This window comes from Carcharodon carcharias, chromosome 9, assembly GCF_017639515.1.
Source record: "Carcharodon carcharias isolate sCarCar2 chromosome 9, sCarCar2.pri, whole genome shotgun sequence".
In the NCBI taxonomy this organism is placed as follows: Eukaryota; Metazoa; Chordata; class Chondrichthyes; order Lamniformes; family Lamnidae; genus Carcharodon; species Carcharodon carcharias.
Window position 1 is genome coordinate 128,083,111 of NC_054475.1, and position 17,631 is coordinate 128,100,741.

The 17,631-nt window shown below is 44.6% G+C and overlaps 1 protein-coding gene across 1 annotated transcript in view; it reads left to right on the plus strand.

The window, feature by feature from the left end:
* LOC121282470 (sodium- and chloride-dependent neutral and basic amino acid transporter B(0+)-like) overlaps positions 1 to 17,631 on the plus strand; it is an 86,562-nt gene that overhangs the window by 24,691 nt on the left and 44,240 nt on the right. The window contains exon 7 of the mRNA XM_041196173.1: positions 9,903 to 10,043. Within this exon, the coding sequence (XP_041052107.1) occupies positions 9,903 to 10,043 (141 nt within the window). The remainder of the gene's footprint in view (positions 1 to 9,902; positions 10,044 to 17,631) is intronic.

Consider the following 17,631-nt stretch of genomic DNA (forward strand, 5'->3'; position numbering starts at 1 on the left):
GCTTTCTCCCCATATCCTTTGACCCCTTTCGCCCCAAGAGCTATATCTAACTCCTTCTTGAAAACATACAATGTGTTGGCCTCAGCTACTTTCTTGGTAGCGAATTCCACGGGCTCACCACTCTCTGGGTGAAGAAATTTCTCCTCATCTCAGTCCTAAATGGTCTACCCCGTATCCACAGCTTGTGACCCCTGGTTCTGGACTCCCCCACCAACGGGAACATCCTTCCTACCCTGTCTAGCCCTGTTAGAATTTTATAGGTTTCTATGAGATCCTCCCTCATTCTTCTGAACTCCAGCGAATATGCTCCTAACCGACTCAATCTCTCCTCATATGTCAGTCCCGTCATCCCAGGAATCAGTCTGGTAAACCTTTACTGCACTCCCTCTATAGCAAGAACATCCTTCCTCATATAAGGAGACCAAAACTGCACACAATATTCCAAGTGTGGTGTCACCAAGGCCCTGTATAATTGCAGCAAGACATCCCTGTTCCTGTACTCGAATTCTTTCGCTATGAAGGCCAACATACCATTGGCCTTCTTAACCGCCTGTTGCACCTGCATGCTTACCTTCAACAGTTGGTGTACGAGGACACCCAGGTCTCGTTGCACATTCCCCTCTCTCAATTTATAGCTATTCAGATAATAATCTGCCTTCCTGTTTTTGCTACCAAATCACATTTATCCACATTATATTGCATCTGCCATGCATTTGCCCACTCACTCAGCTTATCCAAATCACACTGAAGCAGCTCTGCATCCTCCTCACAGCTCACCCAGCTTTGTGTCATCTGCAAATTTGGAGATATTACATTTAGCTCCATCATCTAAATCATTAATATATATATTGTGAATAGCTGGTGTCCCAGCACCGATCCCTGTGGTATCCCAATAGTCTGCCTGCCATTCGGAAAAAGACCCATTTATTCCTACCCTTTGTTTCTTGTCTGTCAACCAGTTTTCTATCCATCTCAATACACTACTCCCAATCCCACGTGCTTTAATTTTACACACTAATCTCTTATATGGGACTTTGTCGAAAGCCTTCTGAAAGTCCAAATCAACCACATCCACTGGCTCCGCCTCATCAACTCTATTAGTTACATCCTCAAAAAATTCCAGTGGACTTGTCAAGCATGATTTCCCTTTCATAAATCCATGCTGACTCTTTCCGATTCTGCCATTGATTTCCAAGTGCTCAGCTATTAAATCTTTTATAATGGTCTCTAGAATTTTCCCCACAACCAACATCAGGCTGACTGGTCTATAATTCCATTTTCTCTCTACCTCCCTTTTTAAATAGTGGGGTTACATCAGCCACCCTCCAATCTGTAGGAACTGTTCCAGAGTCTACAGAATCTCGGAAGATGGCCACCTATGCATCCACTGTTTCAAGGGCCAGTTCCTTAAGTACTCTGGGATGTAGATTATCAGGCCCTGGGGATTTATCAGCTTTCAATCCCATCAATTTCTCCAACACCATTTCCCTACTAATACTGATTTCGTTCAGTTTTTCCCTCTCACTAAACCATGTGTTCCCAACATTTCTGGTATGTTATTTGTAACTCTTTCGAGTTAAACCAATAAAACCAAATTAACAAAATTGGGATAAATCAGGCACAGCCCCTAATTCAGGTCAGCTGTAAAACCAAGAACAAGTTTAAAGGAACCTTACAAACTTTGAATCAAAATGTGATTAAAGGGGTCAACAAAGCACGCCAGTCCCGGTGGTGCCCACCGAGCACGGAAGGCCTCGAGTGTGCCAGCAGACACCGTGTGCTCCCTCTCCAGGGACATCCGGCCACGAACGTAGCCGCAGAAGAGGGACAAACAATCGGGCGGGACACCCCCGTCGATCGCCCGCTGCCTGGACCTGTTAATGGCCAACTTGGCCAGGCCCAGGAGCAGGTTCACGAGGAGGTCCTCCTCCTTCCCGACCCCCTTCCGCACCGGGTGCCCATAGATCAGGTGTGTGGGGCTGAAGTGCAAACAAAACATCAATAAAAGGTTTTTCAAATAACTAAAAAGGGCGTGCAACCTACTACACCCAATATATGCATGGTCCATGGACTCCACAAGACCGCAAAAAGGGCATGTGTCCTGAGAGTTTGTGAACCTATGCATTCTCCTATTATAGGGGACTGCTGCATGCAACACCCTCCAACCCAGGTTCCCGATAGAAAGGGGGAGGATACCCCATCGGGGGCCTCCGCTGCCGGACGGCAACAAGGCACGCCAGGGTGTGTCCGGGCGGCGGACAAGGGCGAGAAAATGGAAGGTGTGCAGCAGCAGTCCGTACAAAAAGCTCCTCTTTGCCGTGCCAAAAGGCACAGAGGACATGTCCCCGAGGCGGCTCATATTGCGGGGCATCATCACCTGAGTTTTCTCCTTTGTGAAGACAGAACCAAAGTATGTATTTAGTTAGTCAGCCATTTCTTTGTTCCCTATTATAAATTCCCCTGTTTCTGACTGTTAGGGACCTACATTTTTCTAAAGCCAATCTTTTTCTCTTCACATACCTATAGAAACTTTTACAGTCAGTTTTTATGTTACCTGCAAGCTTACTCTCGTACTCTATTTTCCCCTTCTTAATCAATCCCTTGGTCCTCCTTTGCTGAATTCTAAACTGCTCCCAATCCTCAGGTCTGTTGTTTTTTTCTGTCCAATTTGTATGCCTCTTCACTAAAGACCTGCCCGTCCAACCTTAAGGCTGGCTAGCAGACCAGGAGCCCCAGTGGGCTTCTGATAATAGACGAAACCTCATCCACTGGCGGGATGAAGTTTCATGTCCGTTTTTAAAAAGTTTAATAAAGTTTATGTCATTTTTATTAACATGTCCCATCTCGTGTGACATTGTCACATGAGAGGGACATGTTAATAATATTTTTATTTTTCTAAATTTTAACTTTTGTGCACTGTGACTAATCTCCCTGAGACAGCACGAAAGAGCACAGGCCTTGACTCAGCTTACTCCCCCCTGCCCACACAGGGATGCTCAACGCTTTCTGTGTGCGCATCATGCTGGGTGGGCCTTAATTCCCACCTATGTCTTCTAGAACAGATAAACCGATAGAGCAAATAGAAATGAGTACGATCTGATAGCCATTACAGAGAAATGGCTACAAGATGACATAGATTGGGACCTGAATATTGAGGGTCTGTGACATTTAGGTAGGACAAGAAGCTAGGAATAGATGGAGGGGTGTCTCTGTTAATTAATGATGGCATTAACACATTAGAGAGGGATGACCTAAGTTCAAGAAACCAGGGTGTAGAAGCAGGTTGAGCTGAGATGAGAAAAGGCAAGAAATCGCTTGTAGGAGTGGTGTACAGACTCCTTAATTGTAACTATACAGTTGACAAGGTGTAAAGGAAGACATAATGTGAGCTTGTCGGAAAGGTACAGCATAATCATGGGGGATTTTAATACACAATTAGACTGAAAACTTCAGATAGGCAATGGTAGCATTGATGATGAGTTCATGGAATGTTTTCAGAATAGTTTCTTAGAACAGTACATTCTGTAACCAACTAGAAAGCAGGCTATACTAGGCCTGGTATTGTGCAATGAGATAGGATTATTTAATAACTTCATAGAGAAGGTATCACTAGGTAGCAGCAGTCATAATATGATTGCATTTTACATTCAGTTTGAGGGAGAGAAGAGGAATCCAAGACTAGTATTCTAAACTTAAATAAGAGTAATTATGAAGGCATAAAATCATAGCTAAAGTGAACTGGCAAATGACGTTAAGAGATAAGTCAAGAGAGATGCAGTGACAGACATTTAAAGGGGTATTTCACAATAGAAACATTCCAACAAAAAAGAAAATTCCAAGGGGAGGACTCACTATCCATGGTTAATTAAAATAGTTTAAGACAGTTTCAAACTTAAAGAAAAACCATATAATTGTGCAAAGATGGGTGGCAGGTCAAAAGATTGGATAGAATATTACTGATATGACCTCAGCTGATGTTACTACTGGACAAGCCTGATCCCAGGGTGGAACACAGCTTGATAGGTCCTAACTTTTATTTTTGGTTAGATATATGGAGAGTAGCTACTGAACAGAGTCATGGGAATCAGCTATGAACTTTTGACAAAATAATAAAATATATATTAAACCAGAAAGGATGAACTATATTACAATAGTCCTTCACTCAACTATAACTTTACAGATATATATGCAGATTTGTAAGTATAACACAAGTTACAAAAGCTATCTTACACTTTAATGTTCACAGTAACTACACAGTCCACGGTCACGTCAGAAACACCACACTCTGAAACCAAGTGATAGATGACACCCAAGCAGATGCTATGGATCTCTCTTCAACTCCACCCAGACACTTGTTACACCGTGAGCCAACCAGTCTAACTGAACATGAGGGTTTCCGATCTCAGCCTCCAAGAAATCACTTTGGAGCCTTCTCCTAAACTGACGCTTTCTCTCAGACGCCTTCTGCAAGGGTCCACCTCCAGGGTTTTGAACTCTCCTTTCAATGTTCCTCTCCCTTGGGTCAGCATGTGCATTCAAGCTTTCTTCTGTGCAATCGCTCTCACTGACTCAGCCATCAACTGTACACCACAGCTTCACATGCCCATACCTTCAGCTGTCTCCTTAGATCTGCTGGCTTCTCAGATGCCTATCTCGCTTTAAATATGCTTCCTACAGCTTTCTCCCTTTAAGCTTGAAGCTTGGAGCCTTCCTCTCTGCTTCTTACTGTCACTTACACAGAGCAGGACCTTTTCCTATGGTCTCCTGTTTTTTTCTTTGACTGGAAGATCTTCTTGGGATGCCTCCTTTCTGTCTCACTCATTGGTCTTGGGGCCTTTTGGTTCTTTTGGGAAATTTACTCTCTCTGCAGTTCCCTCTCCCAGTAGACTGCTGGCAACTTGGTATCTCTCTTGAGATCCAGAATTCACTTGACATTCATTATTACTTTAGCTTTAGAGCAACTCATTTAGATTCTTAGACTTATTTCCCTCAGCAGTCTGCTAGTATGTCAGCTAGAGGGAGACTTAAACTGCTCCCTTCAACTTACAGCATAATGGCCAATTGAACTCAAACTGCTTTCAGCTGAACTCAGCCTGCCCTTCTATCTCTGTTGGGCTTCTGGTTGCTAGGCAACAGTGCAGTTTTTTTCTAACCTTGTTAGTTTTACTCCCTTCAAGAGTCGTAAAAATCTCATTAGAATGCAAGCACCTTTTAAAGTGAAACGAAAACTCAACTTCTCCTTTTCTTAATAGACAAATACAGAACTACAAGTCAAACTTAAACATTAAAGATATACCTTATTCTCAAAACACCAACCACACATATAACTTACTTCAACCATCGCTCTTTCCTAAGTTAAAGAATGGCAATAAGATTAAAAAGGATGGAAAAAATAGCTTACGTGAGAAAGTCTAGCAAGAAATAGCAGGAGTTTTTATAGATATATAAATAAGAAAAGAATTAACAAAGTGAGCATTGGTCCTATAGGAAGTGAGTCTGGTGAATTAATAGTGGAAAATAAGGAAATGGTAGATGATTTGAACAGGTCTTCATTATAGAGGATACAAGTAGCATCCCAGAAATAGCTATAAATCAGGAAATGGAAGGGAGGGAGCAACTCAGGAAAATTATAATCACCAGGAAAGTATGTGGCATTGAGCATATTGCTGGAGTTGTGAGTTGACAAATCCTCAGGTCCTTTTGGACTTCATCCTAGGGTATTAAAAGAAGTGGCTAGTGAGATAGTAGATGCGTTGGTTTTAATTTTCTAAAATTCCCTAGATTCGGGGAAGGTTCCATCGGAAAATAGCAAACGTAACTTCTTTATCCATAAAGGAAGGGAGATAGAAAGCAATAAACTACAGGCCAGTTAGCTTAACATCAGTCATAGGGAAAATGTTATAAGATGTTATTAAAAATGCTATGCCAATAACATTAATAAGGATGGAAAAAATTCAAGTCAATCAGGCAGGCTCAACATGGTTTTTTATGAAAGGGAAATCATGATTAAACAACTTATTGGAGTTCTTTGAAAGAGTCACATATACTGTGGATAAAGGGGGAGTGGTGGATGTACTGTACCTAGATTTCCGAAGATGTTTGAAAAGGTGCCACATCCATGGTTATTGCGGAAAATAAAAGCTCACGGTGTAGGAGGTGACATATTGGCTTAGATAGATGATTGGCTAGCTAATATGAAACAGAGAGTAGACATAAATGGGTCTTACTCTGGTTGGCAGGATGTAACACAGGGACCAGTGCTGGTGATTCAACTTTTTACAATTTATATAAATGACTTAGTTGCAAAATTTGCTGATGACACAAAGGTAGGTAGGAAAGTAACTTGTGAAGAGGACATAAGGAGGCTACAAAGGGGCAAAGATATGTTAAGTGAATAGGTAAAGATCTGGAAAATGGAGTTTAATGTGGGCAAATGTGAAATTGTCTGTTTTGTCAGAAAGGATACATAAAAGCATATTGTCTAAATGGCAAGATATTGCAGAGCACAGAGATTCAGAGGGATTTGGGTGTCCTAGTGTATGAATCACAAAAGGCTGGTAAAGCAAGTAACTAGGAAATCTAATAGAATAATATTTCTTATTGTGAGGGTGTAGTAGTTGTAGCTTTAAGAAATGTAGTGACTGTAGCTTTAAAACTTACTGTGTTGTATAGTGTGATATGACAGTGTGAATGAATCAGCTCTAAGTGCAGGGAACCTTAGAGTGTGAGTTCTTCTTCTCATTGTGGAGCTTGATGGAAGCATGTTACTGCTGCTGCAGCCTGTTAATAAAGTTCAATGTTTCTAATGAGAAACCTGTCTGGAAAATCAAGTCCATAACAAACTGGTGATGAGGATAGATCAGGTCCAGCATTGTCCCTTGCTCAACAATTGAGTATCTAGTTTAAACAAACAAAAAGCAACATATACTCACCAGGTATGTTGCAGAGTTCAAACAGAAGAAACAGAGGCACTGTCACTTTAAGTTAATATCTCAGAGCACCCACAACATTTAAAAAAAACAGGACCTGCAGATGCAAGAATAAAAAAAAAAGAAAAAGAGAACCTGTACTTAAAACATGAAATAGATGGCAGCCCCGCAGGCTTAGTAAGTTAGAGAAGCTGGCACACAGCTGCAAGTAAAGAAAGGTTTAAAAACAACCTGCAGGGCACAGTAAAAAAATAGACTGCAGAGTTAAAAATAAAAAAAGTGCTTGCTGCAGAATTGATAGCTTGCAAATTAAAAAGGGGCAAACAGAGCTTGTTGCAGAGTTCCAGGGGAAGCCCAGGTAATCGGAGTGGGCTCACAGGAAGCCCTGGAGTCATACATAGCTGGGTACAGCCAGGAGACAGGCGCTTGGAGAAACTCCAAAGATGTGCCAGCTCAGTGATGCTAGCTGTCTAGCAAAGAGCTGAAGAATCATCTGAATGAAGCTAAAGAGCCATTGAAAGGAAAAGTCACATAACTTTCCAAGATGCGAGTGGTTACCTGGTGTAATAGTTTCTGTGACTGGACCCTTGTCATACCACATAGAAGTGGAGGGCTGGATCACCCACAAACATGTGGATCATTTGAAAAGAAGGGAGAAATCCCAACAAAATGATGTTCCACCTGTAACCATTATAGAACCCATGGCCCCTGCTGAACTTGTTCAACCAAGGATAGAGACACCAGATATCTCTGTTGTAGTAGATAACACTGAACTGCCTGTGCCTAAAGAGGTACCTGATGTTGCTGCAATTCCAGATAATGTGGACCCTGTGAGAAATTCGAAAGCCGTTGAGCTACAATGTTCCAACTGGATCAGAAAACCACCTGAGAGACTGAACTTATAATTCCATGACCCATGTATGTATTTATAAAGTCATGAAGATAGATGTTCTAGTAAATACAAACAGTACAAAAATTTAAAGGGGGAGGAATGCAATAATTGTAGCTTTAAGGAATATAGTGAGTGTAGCTTTAAGACTTATTGTGTTGTATTGTATCACATGACAGTGTGAACAAATCAGCTCTAAGCATGGCAAATCTTAGAGTGGAAGTTCTTCTTCTAGCTGTAGAGCTTGATAGAAACATGTAACTGCTGCTGCAGCCTGTAAATAAAGTTTGAATTTTCTAATGGGAAACCTGTCTGGAAAATCATGTCCATAACAGAGGGAAATTGAATATAAATGTAGGGAGGTTATGTTACAGGGCACTGTTGTACAGGATACTGGTGAGATCACATCTGGAGTACTGTGTATAGCATTGGTCTCTTTATTTAAGGAAGGATGTAAATGTATTGGAAAAGTTACAGCACAGAAAGAGGCCATTCAGCCCACCATGCCTGTGCTGGCCAAAAAGGAAAAAAAAACTAGCTGCCCATTTTAACCCCACCTTTCAGCACCTGATCCATAGCCTAACACGTTACAGCATTTTAGATGCAGATCCAGGAGCCTTTTAAATGAGTTGAGGGTTTCTGCCTCCACCCCCAAACCAGGCAGTGAATTCCAAACACTCACCACCCTCTGGGTGAAGAAATGTTTCCTCATGTCCCCTCTAATCCTTCTACCAATCACCTTCAATCTGTGCCCTTGGTAATTTACCTCTCTGCTAGGGGAAATGGGGCAGCCTTATCTACTCTATCTAGGCCCCTCATAATCTTGTACACCTCAATTTGGTCACCCCTCGGCCTTCTCAGTTCCAAAGAAAACAACTCCATCCTATCCAATCTTTCCTCATAGCTGCAATTTTCAAGCCCTGGCAACAGAAAAACCTGGAATGGGCGGGCTGTCTTATGAGGAAAGGTCGCACAGGCTAGGCTTGTATCTGCTGGAGTTTTGAAGAGTAAGAGGAGACTTGTTTGAAACCTTTAAGATCCTGAGGGGTCTTGACAGGATGGATGTGGAGAGGATGTTTCCTCTTCTGGGAGAATCTAGAACAAGGGGCCTCTTTTAAAAATAATATTTAGCTTTTATCCTAATGTTTAAAAATAAGGGGTCGCCCATTTAAGACAGATGAGAAGTTTTTTCTCTCAGCTGGTAGTGAACTCCCTTCATTCCAAGGCAGTGGAGGCATAGCCTTTGAATATTTTTGAAGCAGGAGCTGATAGATTCTTGATAAACAAGGGGTGAAAGGTTATCGGAAATAGGCGGGTGGTTACAATCAGATCAGCCAAGATCTTGTTGAATGGCAGAGCAGGCTTGAGGGACTGAGTGGCCTACTTTTGTTCGTATTTTGTATATATATATATATGTAGGTATGTGGATTTCTAACTGCTTTGGATGGCTGAGCAAGACTGGCTATGTGATTGGGCAGATTAGGATCATGATTTTATTTGAAAAAATTAGATTTGTCTGGACAATGAGGGTATAAGAAACCTAAGGAGTAAAAGGAGTCAAATATATTCATCACTCTGTTCTATTCTCCTGTTTAAATTTGGTATTTTCCTGAATATGGGATATAAATAAGCTAGAATTATGCTATTTAAATTCTGTTACAATATGTATCTCAGTGTTAATTATAAAAGCAAAATACTGCGGATGCTGGAAATCTGAAACAAAAACAAAAATGGCTGGAAATACTCAGCAGGTCCGATAGCATCTATGGAGAGGAATGCAGTTAACATTTCCAGTCCGTATGACTCTTCATCAGAACAGTTCTGATGAAGAGTCATACACACTCGAAACGTTAACTGTGTTCCACTCCGCAGATGCTGTCAGACCTACTGAGTTTTTCCAGCTATTTTTGTTTTTGTTTCAGTGTTAATTATACATTTTAAGTAATTGTTACTCCTCCAGTTATGTTCTGCTTCATTCCCTGTTTTGATGACAATGCTATCAATTTACCATTTAATTGGGCTCAATACTGTAAATGTTGTACCAGCAATACAGGAAAATCTAACAAGTTACTTTCCATGTTCAGGTGGTTTATTTCACTGTAACATTCCCTTATGTGGTTCTGACCATACTCCTGATCCGAGGTGTTACCCTGGAGGGAGCTGATAAAGGAATTGAATTCTACATTGGAAGCCAGTCAGACTTCTCCAAACTGGCTGATGCTGAGGTAAACACAACAATATAACTGACTGAGTTTCAAGTCTATTTTTTAGTCATTGTGTTTTATGTTTCATTTATTTAATTTGCTGCAAGTTTGATGTATCCATGTTAAGAGTGCAGTGTTGTCCTTTGGGCTACATTCAATCATAGGAAAACCAATTTCAATCATTCTGATTACTGTAGTATAAGCGTCTGGGTGGGACTGAGCACAGAGCCACCCACACAGTGATGTAAGAAGGCACATGACCCAGACCCAGAGGTCAGTGTGGTGTTCAACAGAGACAGGTAAGACCTAAACATGGAGATAGCTCCTAGCCTGTACCCTTTACTGTACATGTGCAAATAGTTCTACTGGTTAATAAAGACTTCTGGTTAACCTACTGAAGACTACAAAGACTTCTTCAAGAGACACCATTCTGTAACAATACCATCCAACATTGTGGCAGCTGGGGATCAAAAGCCCTCAGCGCCACTAAAATGCTGAAAAACACAAGGATGCTAGAAGACTAAGGCCAGGATTTTTCATTCCCAGCTGCAGCTGATTTAATGGCAGGCAGTGGGGAGTAGTGGAAGGGTGGTGTGGTCAGTGTGGCTGAAGCTGAAAAATTGGTTTTCCCACTGGCGTGATACGATGGTAGGAATGTGCACTCCCACCAGTCATGGCAGGTCGCTAATCCTGCTAGAGGCCGGCGTGAAGCAGCCTTACATCCTGTTAATGGAATGCAGATGAATGCCTCACTGCAATTGTCCCCCATTGTCCAATTATCCACACTACCAGTGGGATATCCTGCAAATCCAGAACACGTCCAGACCAATGTGGCATGAAAATATCTGTACTTACCCGGAAGAAGGCCTGGGGCAGCCTGTGGAGATCAGAAGGTGGAGGCCTCCAGTGACAATGGACCCTGGAACACCACGTGCAACAGTGGGTGGGTGGAGCATCTATCATATGGATCTTCGCACTGCAGGTACTTCCAAGATGTGAATCTTCTCACTGCAGTAGGTGGACCTTCTTGCCGCTGGAGCTTCCAGGATGTGGATCTTCAGGTTGCATGAGGTACTGTTGGGCAGCAATGGTCTGTGCTGGGTAGAGGATTAGATGGGAGAAGAGGAACAAAGAGGTGGGGCGGGTGTGGAGGTCTAGAGGAGGGCCTGGGAGGTTGAGAGTGGTGGGAAAGAGTGAGAGATGCTGCGAGGGTCATGGAATGGCTGAGGTGGTATGAAGTGGAAGGGTGGGAATGGCCGTGGTGGAATGTGGGCAGGGGGAAGTGGGGTCAGCAGGTATGAATAGGCATGGGGGATGTGCAGATGTGAATGGGTATAGAAACATAGAAGCATAGAAACTAGGAGCAGGAGTAGGAGTAGGCCATTCAGCTCTTCGAGCCTGTTCCACCATTCATTATGATCATGGCTGATCATCCAACTCAATAGCCTGCTGCCGCCTTCTCCCCATATCATTCGATCCCTTTCGCCCCAAGAGCTATACGTAACTCCTTCTTGAAAACATACAATGTTTTGGCTTCAACTACTTTCTGTGGTAATGAATTCCACAGGCTCACCAGTCTCTGGATGAAGAAATTTCTCCTCATCTCAGTCCTAAATTGTCTATCCCATATCCTCAAACTGTGACCCCTGGTTCTGGACTCCCCCACCATTGGAAAGATCCTTCCTGCATCTATCCTGTCTAGTCCTGTTAAGACTTTATAGGTTTCTATGAGATCCCCCCCCTCATTCTTCTGAACTCCAGCGAATATAACCAAACTGACTCAATCTCTCCTCATATGTCAGTCCCGCTATCCCAGGAATCAGTCGGGTAAACCTTTGCTGCACTCCCTCTATAGCAAGTACATCCTTCCTCAGATAAGGAGACCAAAACGGCACACCATATTCCAGTTGTGGACTCACCAAGGCCCTATATAATTGCAGCAAGTTATCCCTGTTCCTGTACTCAAATCCTCTGGCTATGAAGGCCAACATACCATTTGCCTTCTTTACCACCTACTGCACCTGCATGCTTACCTTCAGCGACTGGTGTACAAGGACAGCCAGGTCTCGTTGCACATTCCCCTCTCTCAATTTATAGCCATTGAGATAATAATCTGCCCTCCTGTTTTTGCTACCTAAATGGATAACCTCACATTTATCCACATTATACTGCATCTGCCATGCATTTGCCCACTCAGTCAGCTTGTCCAAATCACACTGAAGGATCTCTGCATCCTCCTCACTGCTCACCCTCCCACCCAGCTTTGTGTCATGTGCAAATTTGGAGATATTACATTTAATTCCTTCATCTAAATCATTAATATATATTGTGCATGGGAGGTGAATGGGTATGGGGGTGTGCAGGTGTGAACAGGCATGAGGGGGTGTGCAGGTGTGAACAGGCATGAGGGGATGTGCAGGTGTGAACAGGCATGAGGGGGTGTGCAGGTGTGAACAGGCATGAAGGTGTGTGCAGGTGTGAACAGGCATGAAGGTGTGTGCAGGTGTGAACAGGCATGAGGGGGTGTGCAGGTGTGAACAGGCATGAAGGTGTGTGCAGGTGTGAACAGGTATGAAGGAGTTTGCACTTGCGGAAAGGCATGAGGGGAAAGCAGAAATGGGTTCAGAGAGAGGGGTCAACTGATGAGTCCTGGGGGGAATACTGAGGGTATTGTTGATAGGAGGGGATGGTGAGGTTTAAAGGGAGTCGGTAGGGTGGGAGGGTGAGGGTACCTTGATGATAAGCTGAGAGGAATCTGAGGGTTGTTAAGGGGACATAGAGGTAAAACTGGATTCTAGTCAGAAAGAAGAGGGAGCAGGTATGTCTATTGTCATGGGGGTAGACTGCTCAGGAAAGTAGGAGGCATGGATATTCACCTGCTCAGGATGGAGGGTGATGAGGGAGAATTGTAGGGTCACATAGGTAGGTCTAAAGTCACACCAGGAGGGTCAATGGTTGTGTAGGCAGTGGGGGGTGTGGGACACGGACGGAGGTTGGAAGGTATTGGACTCAACCTGAAATGCCACACGCATCATGGCCACTTGTGACAATCTAGAGCCTGGAGATAGAGATCTCAAGATGCTGCATGGAAGTTGGGTCACTAGATGGATTGAAAGGGCAGCTCAACTGGACAACTGAAGAGGAACCCAGTACTGACAATGCTAAGGTATTTCAATAGATAAGCACGTGAAGGGCAAAGGCTCAGCGTGCACTGGAGGCTCCTTGCACATTGCTCATAAGGGCCCTGGCAAAGATAACTGCCTCCCTGCACATGTATGATTCCAAGGGGACATAGACCCAGCCTGAAGATGGGCAGCTTGGATGTGCATAGGCTTAATGACTACGAATCACAACTAAACCAAAGCAGACCTCAATAAAGTGCTGTCTATTTCCAAAAGTGTAAGAAAATTAGCACTCATAGAGTCATAGAGGTCTACAGCACAGAAAAAGGCCCTTTGACCCATCGAGTCTGCGCTGGTCAAACAAGTGCCTAACTATTCTAATCCAATTTTCCAGCACTAGGCCTATAGCCTAATGGCATCGCAAGTGCACATCCAAATACTTCTTAAATGTTATGAGGGTTTCTGCCTCTACCACCCTTTCAATAGAGTCATAGAGGTCTACTCATAGTGCACCTGTGCAACCACATGTGAAATCATAACTTCCTAATCTTGCGTTCCCTGCCACTTCTTCCAAGTGCTCCCCCGGCATCCACAGCAGAGGCGGAGGCAGCCTGCTGACTAGTTTGCCCTGTTTTCTTGGATGACATTGAAGGGCATCCTCTGGAGATCTGAGGTTTGGAAGGCCCTGGTTTACTTTGCCTGTGCTATTGTGGGCCAACTGCCGCCTCAGAGTTCACAGAGGAGGAAGCTGAAGGGATCACAGGCAACGGGGATTCAGAAAGACTCTCAGAGAGTCCTGAGTGGGTGTTCCAGATGTGCACAACAGCTGCTTCTACTCCCTTTGGGTGCCCGACGGCTCTGCCTGACTACTTGAGGGGAAGGGGCACCAGTTTGGAGGTCGAGGACCCCCTCACATAGCCACTGCACAACCTCACCCATGGCTACAGCAATGGAGTGCAGGTCTGCATGCATCTCTGACAAAAACTGGGCATTCTGTTGGATGACAGTTTCCATTGCGCCCGCCATCCTGTCCACAGAGACCTCCATGCACCCACACTTCGGAACTGCTTCAACAGAGAGCAGATGGATGGACTCCTCCTCCTCATGTGCCACTTTGCTGAGGGCCTCCGACACCTCTGTCTGATGTTCCCCCACCTCTTTCAGTTTCCCCAGCATCTCGGGCAGGGCCCATTCCAAAAGCTCATCATCCGACTTGGACGTCGCAGATGCCTCTTCCCCAGCAGTCCTCCGAGTGCCGGTGAGCTTGGCTGACCCTGCACCTTCTGACGCAGACACATGTCTGTGTGGTGACCACCACAATGTGAGAGTCTGCCTGGACTACATCTCATACCCACTGAAGTGTGTGTCTCTGCATTGGTGGAGGGTGCAGGTGACTGCTATGATGTCTCTACAGGTGCATTTTTTTCTTCTTCCCCAATGTGCTTTGTCCTCTGTGGGCTGGAGGACCTGCTGGACAGGGCTTTCTATGCTGGCCTTCCCCTCTGTCTGCTGGCGCATGTGAGTGAGAGAGGAGAGAACAGGTGACTTCTTAAGGAACACATGGCCCTTAGGTTTCTATGTGACTACATTATGCATGGGCCTTTTCTGGATGGAGACTGAGGGCACTGACCACCCTGGTGACTTCTGCCCAAGCAACGTTGGTCACATGGTTCGGAATCCTGCTTCAGTCCTCAGGGTCCCTCTTGGCCTGCACTCCATTCAGCAGCACATTGAGGAAAGCGTCTCTGGATCTGGGGGGCAGAATTCCTGGGATGGGCGGGTCATCACCTCCCTCAACAGTGGGTATATGACAAAGAAGTTGATGTCCAGGTGCCTTTTAATTATTTTTAATATTCATTTATGGGATGTGGGCATCACTGGCTAGGCCAGCATTTATTGCCCATCCTTAATTGCCCTTGAGAAGGTGGTGATGAGCTGCCTTCTTGAACTGCTCAGTCCATGCAGTGTAGGTACACCCACACTGCTGCTAGGGAGGGAGTTCCAGGATTTTGACCTAGCGATAGTAAAGGAATGGCAATATATTTCCAAGTCAGGATGGTGAGAGGCTTGGGGGGGAACTTCCAGGTGGTGGTGTTCCCATGTGTCTGCTGCCCTTGTATTTCTAGATGGCAGTGGTTGTGGTTTTAGAAGGCACTGCCGAAGGAGGTTTGGTGAGTTTCTGCTGTGCATCTTGTAGATGGTGCACACTGCTGCTACTGTGCGTTGGTGGTGAAGGGAGTGAATGTTTGTGGACGGGGTGCCAATCAAGAGGACTGCTTTGCCTGGACAGTGTCAAACTTCTTGAGTGTTGCTGAAATTGCACTCATCCAGGCAAGTGAAGAGTATTCCATCATTCTCCTGACTTTTTCCTTGTAGATGGTGAACAGGCTTTGGGGAATTAGAAGGTGAGTTACTCGCCGCAGAATCCCGAGCCTCTGACCTGCTTTCGTAGCCACAATATTTAAATGTCAGCTTTTGGTAAGTTTCTGATAACCACCAGAATGTTGATAGTCGGGATGCAGCGATGATAATGCCATTGAATGTCAAGGAGAGATGGTTGGATTCCCTCTTGTTGGAGATGGTCATTGCCTGGCACTTCTGTGGCACGAATATTGCTTGCCATTTGTCACCCCAAGCCTGGATATTGTCCAGGTCTTGCTGCATTTGGACTTGGACTGCTTCAATCTGAGGAGCCGTGAATGGTGTTGAACGTTGTGTAGTCATCAGTGAACATCCCCACTTCTGACCTTATGATGGAAGGAAGGTCATTAATGAAACAGCTGAAGATGGTTGGGCCTGGGACACTATCCTGAGGGACTGCTACAGTGATGTCCTGGAACTGAGATGTTTGACCCTCAACAACCACAACCAACTTCCTTTGTGTTAGGTATGACTCCAAGCAGCAGAGTTTTCCCCCCTGATTCCCATTGACTCCAGTTTTGTTAGGCCTCCCTGAGACCATCAAAAGCGGCCTCGCTGTCAAGGGCAGTCACTCTCATTTCACCTCTGGAGTTTAGCTCTTTTGTCCATGTTTGAACCAAGGCTGTAAAGAGGTCAGGAGCTGAGTGGATCTGGCGGAACCCAAACTGAGCGTCAGTGAGCAGGTTATTGCTAAGCAAATACAGCTTAATACTGCTGTTGATGACCCCTTCTACCACTTTATTGATGATTGAGAGTAGGCGGTGTGGCGGTAATTAGCCGGGTTGGATTTGTCCTGCTTTTTGTGTAAAGGACATACCTGGGCAATTTTCCACATAGCCGGGTAGATGCCAGCATTGTAGCTGTACTGGAACAGCTTGGCTAGGGATGCAGCAATTTCCAGAGCATTAGTCTTCAGTACTATTGCCGGAATATTGTCAGGGCTCATAGCCTTTGCGGTATCCATTGCCTTCAGCTGTTTCTTGATATCACGTGGAGTTAATCGAATTGGCTGAATACTTGCATTTGTGCTGCTGGGGACCTCCAGAGGAGATGGATCATCTACTCAGCACTTCTGGCGAAAGGTTGTTGCAAATGCTTCAGCCTTATCTTTTGCACTGATGTGCTGGGCTCCCCCATGATTGAGGATGACGGTATTGGTGGGGCTTCCCCCTCTAGTGAGTTGTTTAATTGTCTATCACCATTCATGACTGGATGTGGCAGGGCTGCAGAGCTTAGATCTGATCCATTGTTTGTGGGATCGTTTAGTTCTGATTATCGCATGCTGCTTCTGCTGTTTGGCACACAAGTAGCCCTGTGCTGTAGCTTCAACAGGTTGATACCTCATTTGTAAGTGTTCTTGGTGCTGCTCCTGTCAAGCATCTCTGCACTTTTCATTGAATCAGGGTTGGTGGTAATGGTAGAATGTGTGATATGCTGGGCCATGAGGTTACAGATTGTGGTTGAGTACAATTCTGCTGCTGCTGATGGCCCACAGTGCCTCATGGTTGCCCTGTCTTGAATTGCTAGATCTGTTCGAAATCTCTCCCATTTAGCACAGTGGTAGTGCTACACAATACAATGGAGGATATCCTCAATGTGAAGGCAGGACGTCATCTCCACAAGATCTGTGCAGTGGTCACTCCTACTGATACTGTCATGGACAGATGCATCTGCCGCAGGCACGTTGGAGAGGATGAGGTCAAATATGTTTTTCCCACTTGTTGGTTCCCTTGCTACCTGCCATAGTCTAACAGCTATGTCCTTTAGGATTTGGTCAGCTCGGTCAATAGTGGTACTACTGAGCCACTCTGGGTGATGGACATTGAAATTCCCCACCCAGAGCTCATTCTATGCCCTTGCCACCCTCATTTCTTCTTCTAAGTGTTATTCAACATGGAATAGTACTGATTCATCAGCTGATGGTGGAGGGAAGTGGGGTGGAATGGGTGTGGGTTTTGTGGTAATCATCAGGAGGTTTCCTTGCCCATGTTTGACCTGATGACATAAGACTTTATGGGGTCTGGAATCGATGTTGAGGCTCCCCAGGCAACTCCTTCCTGACTGTT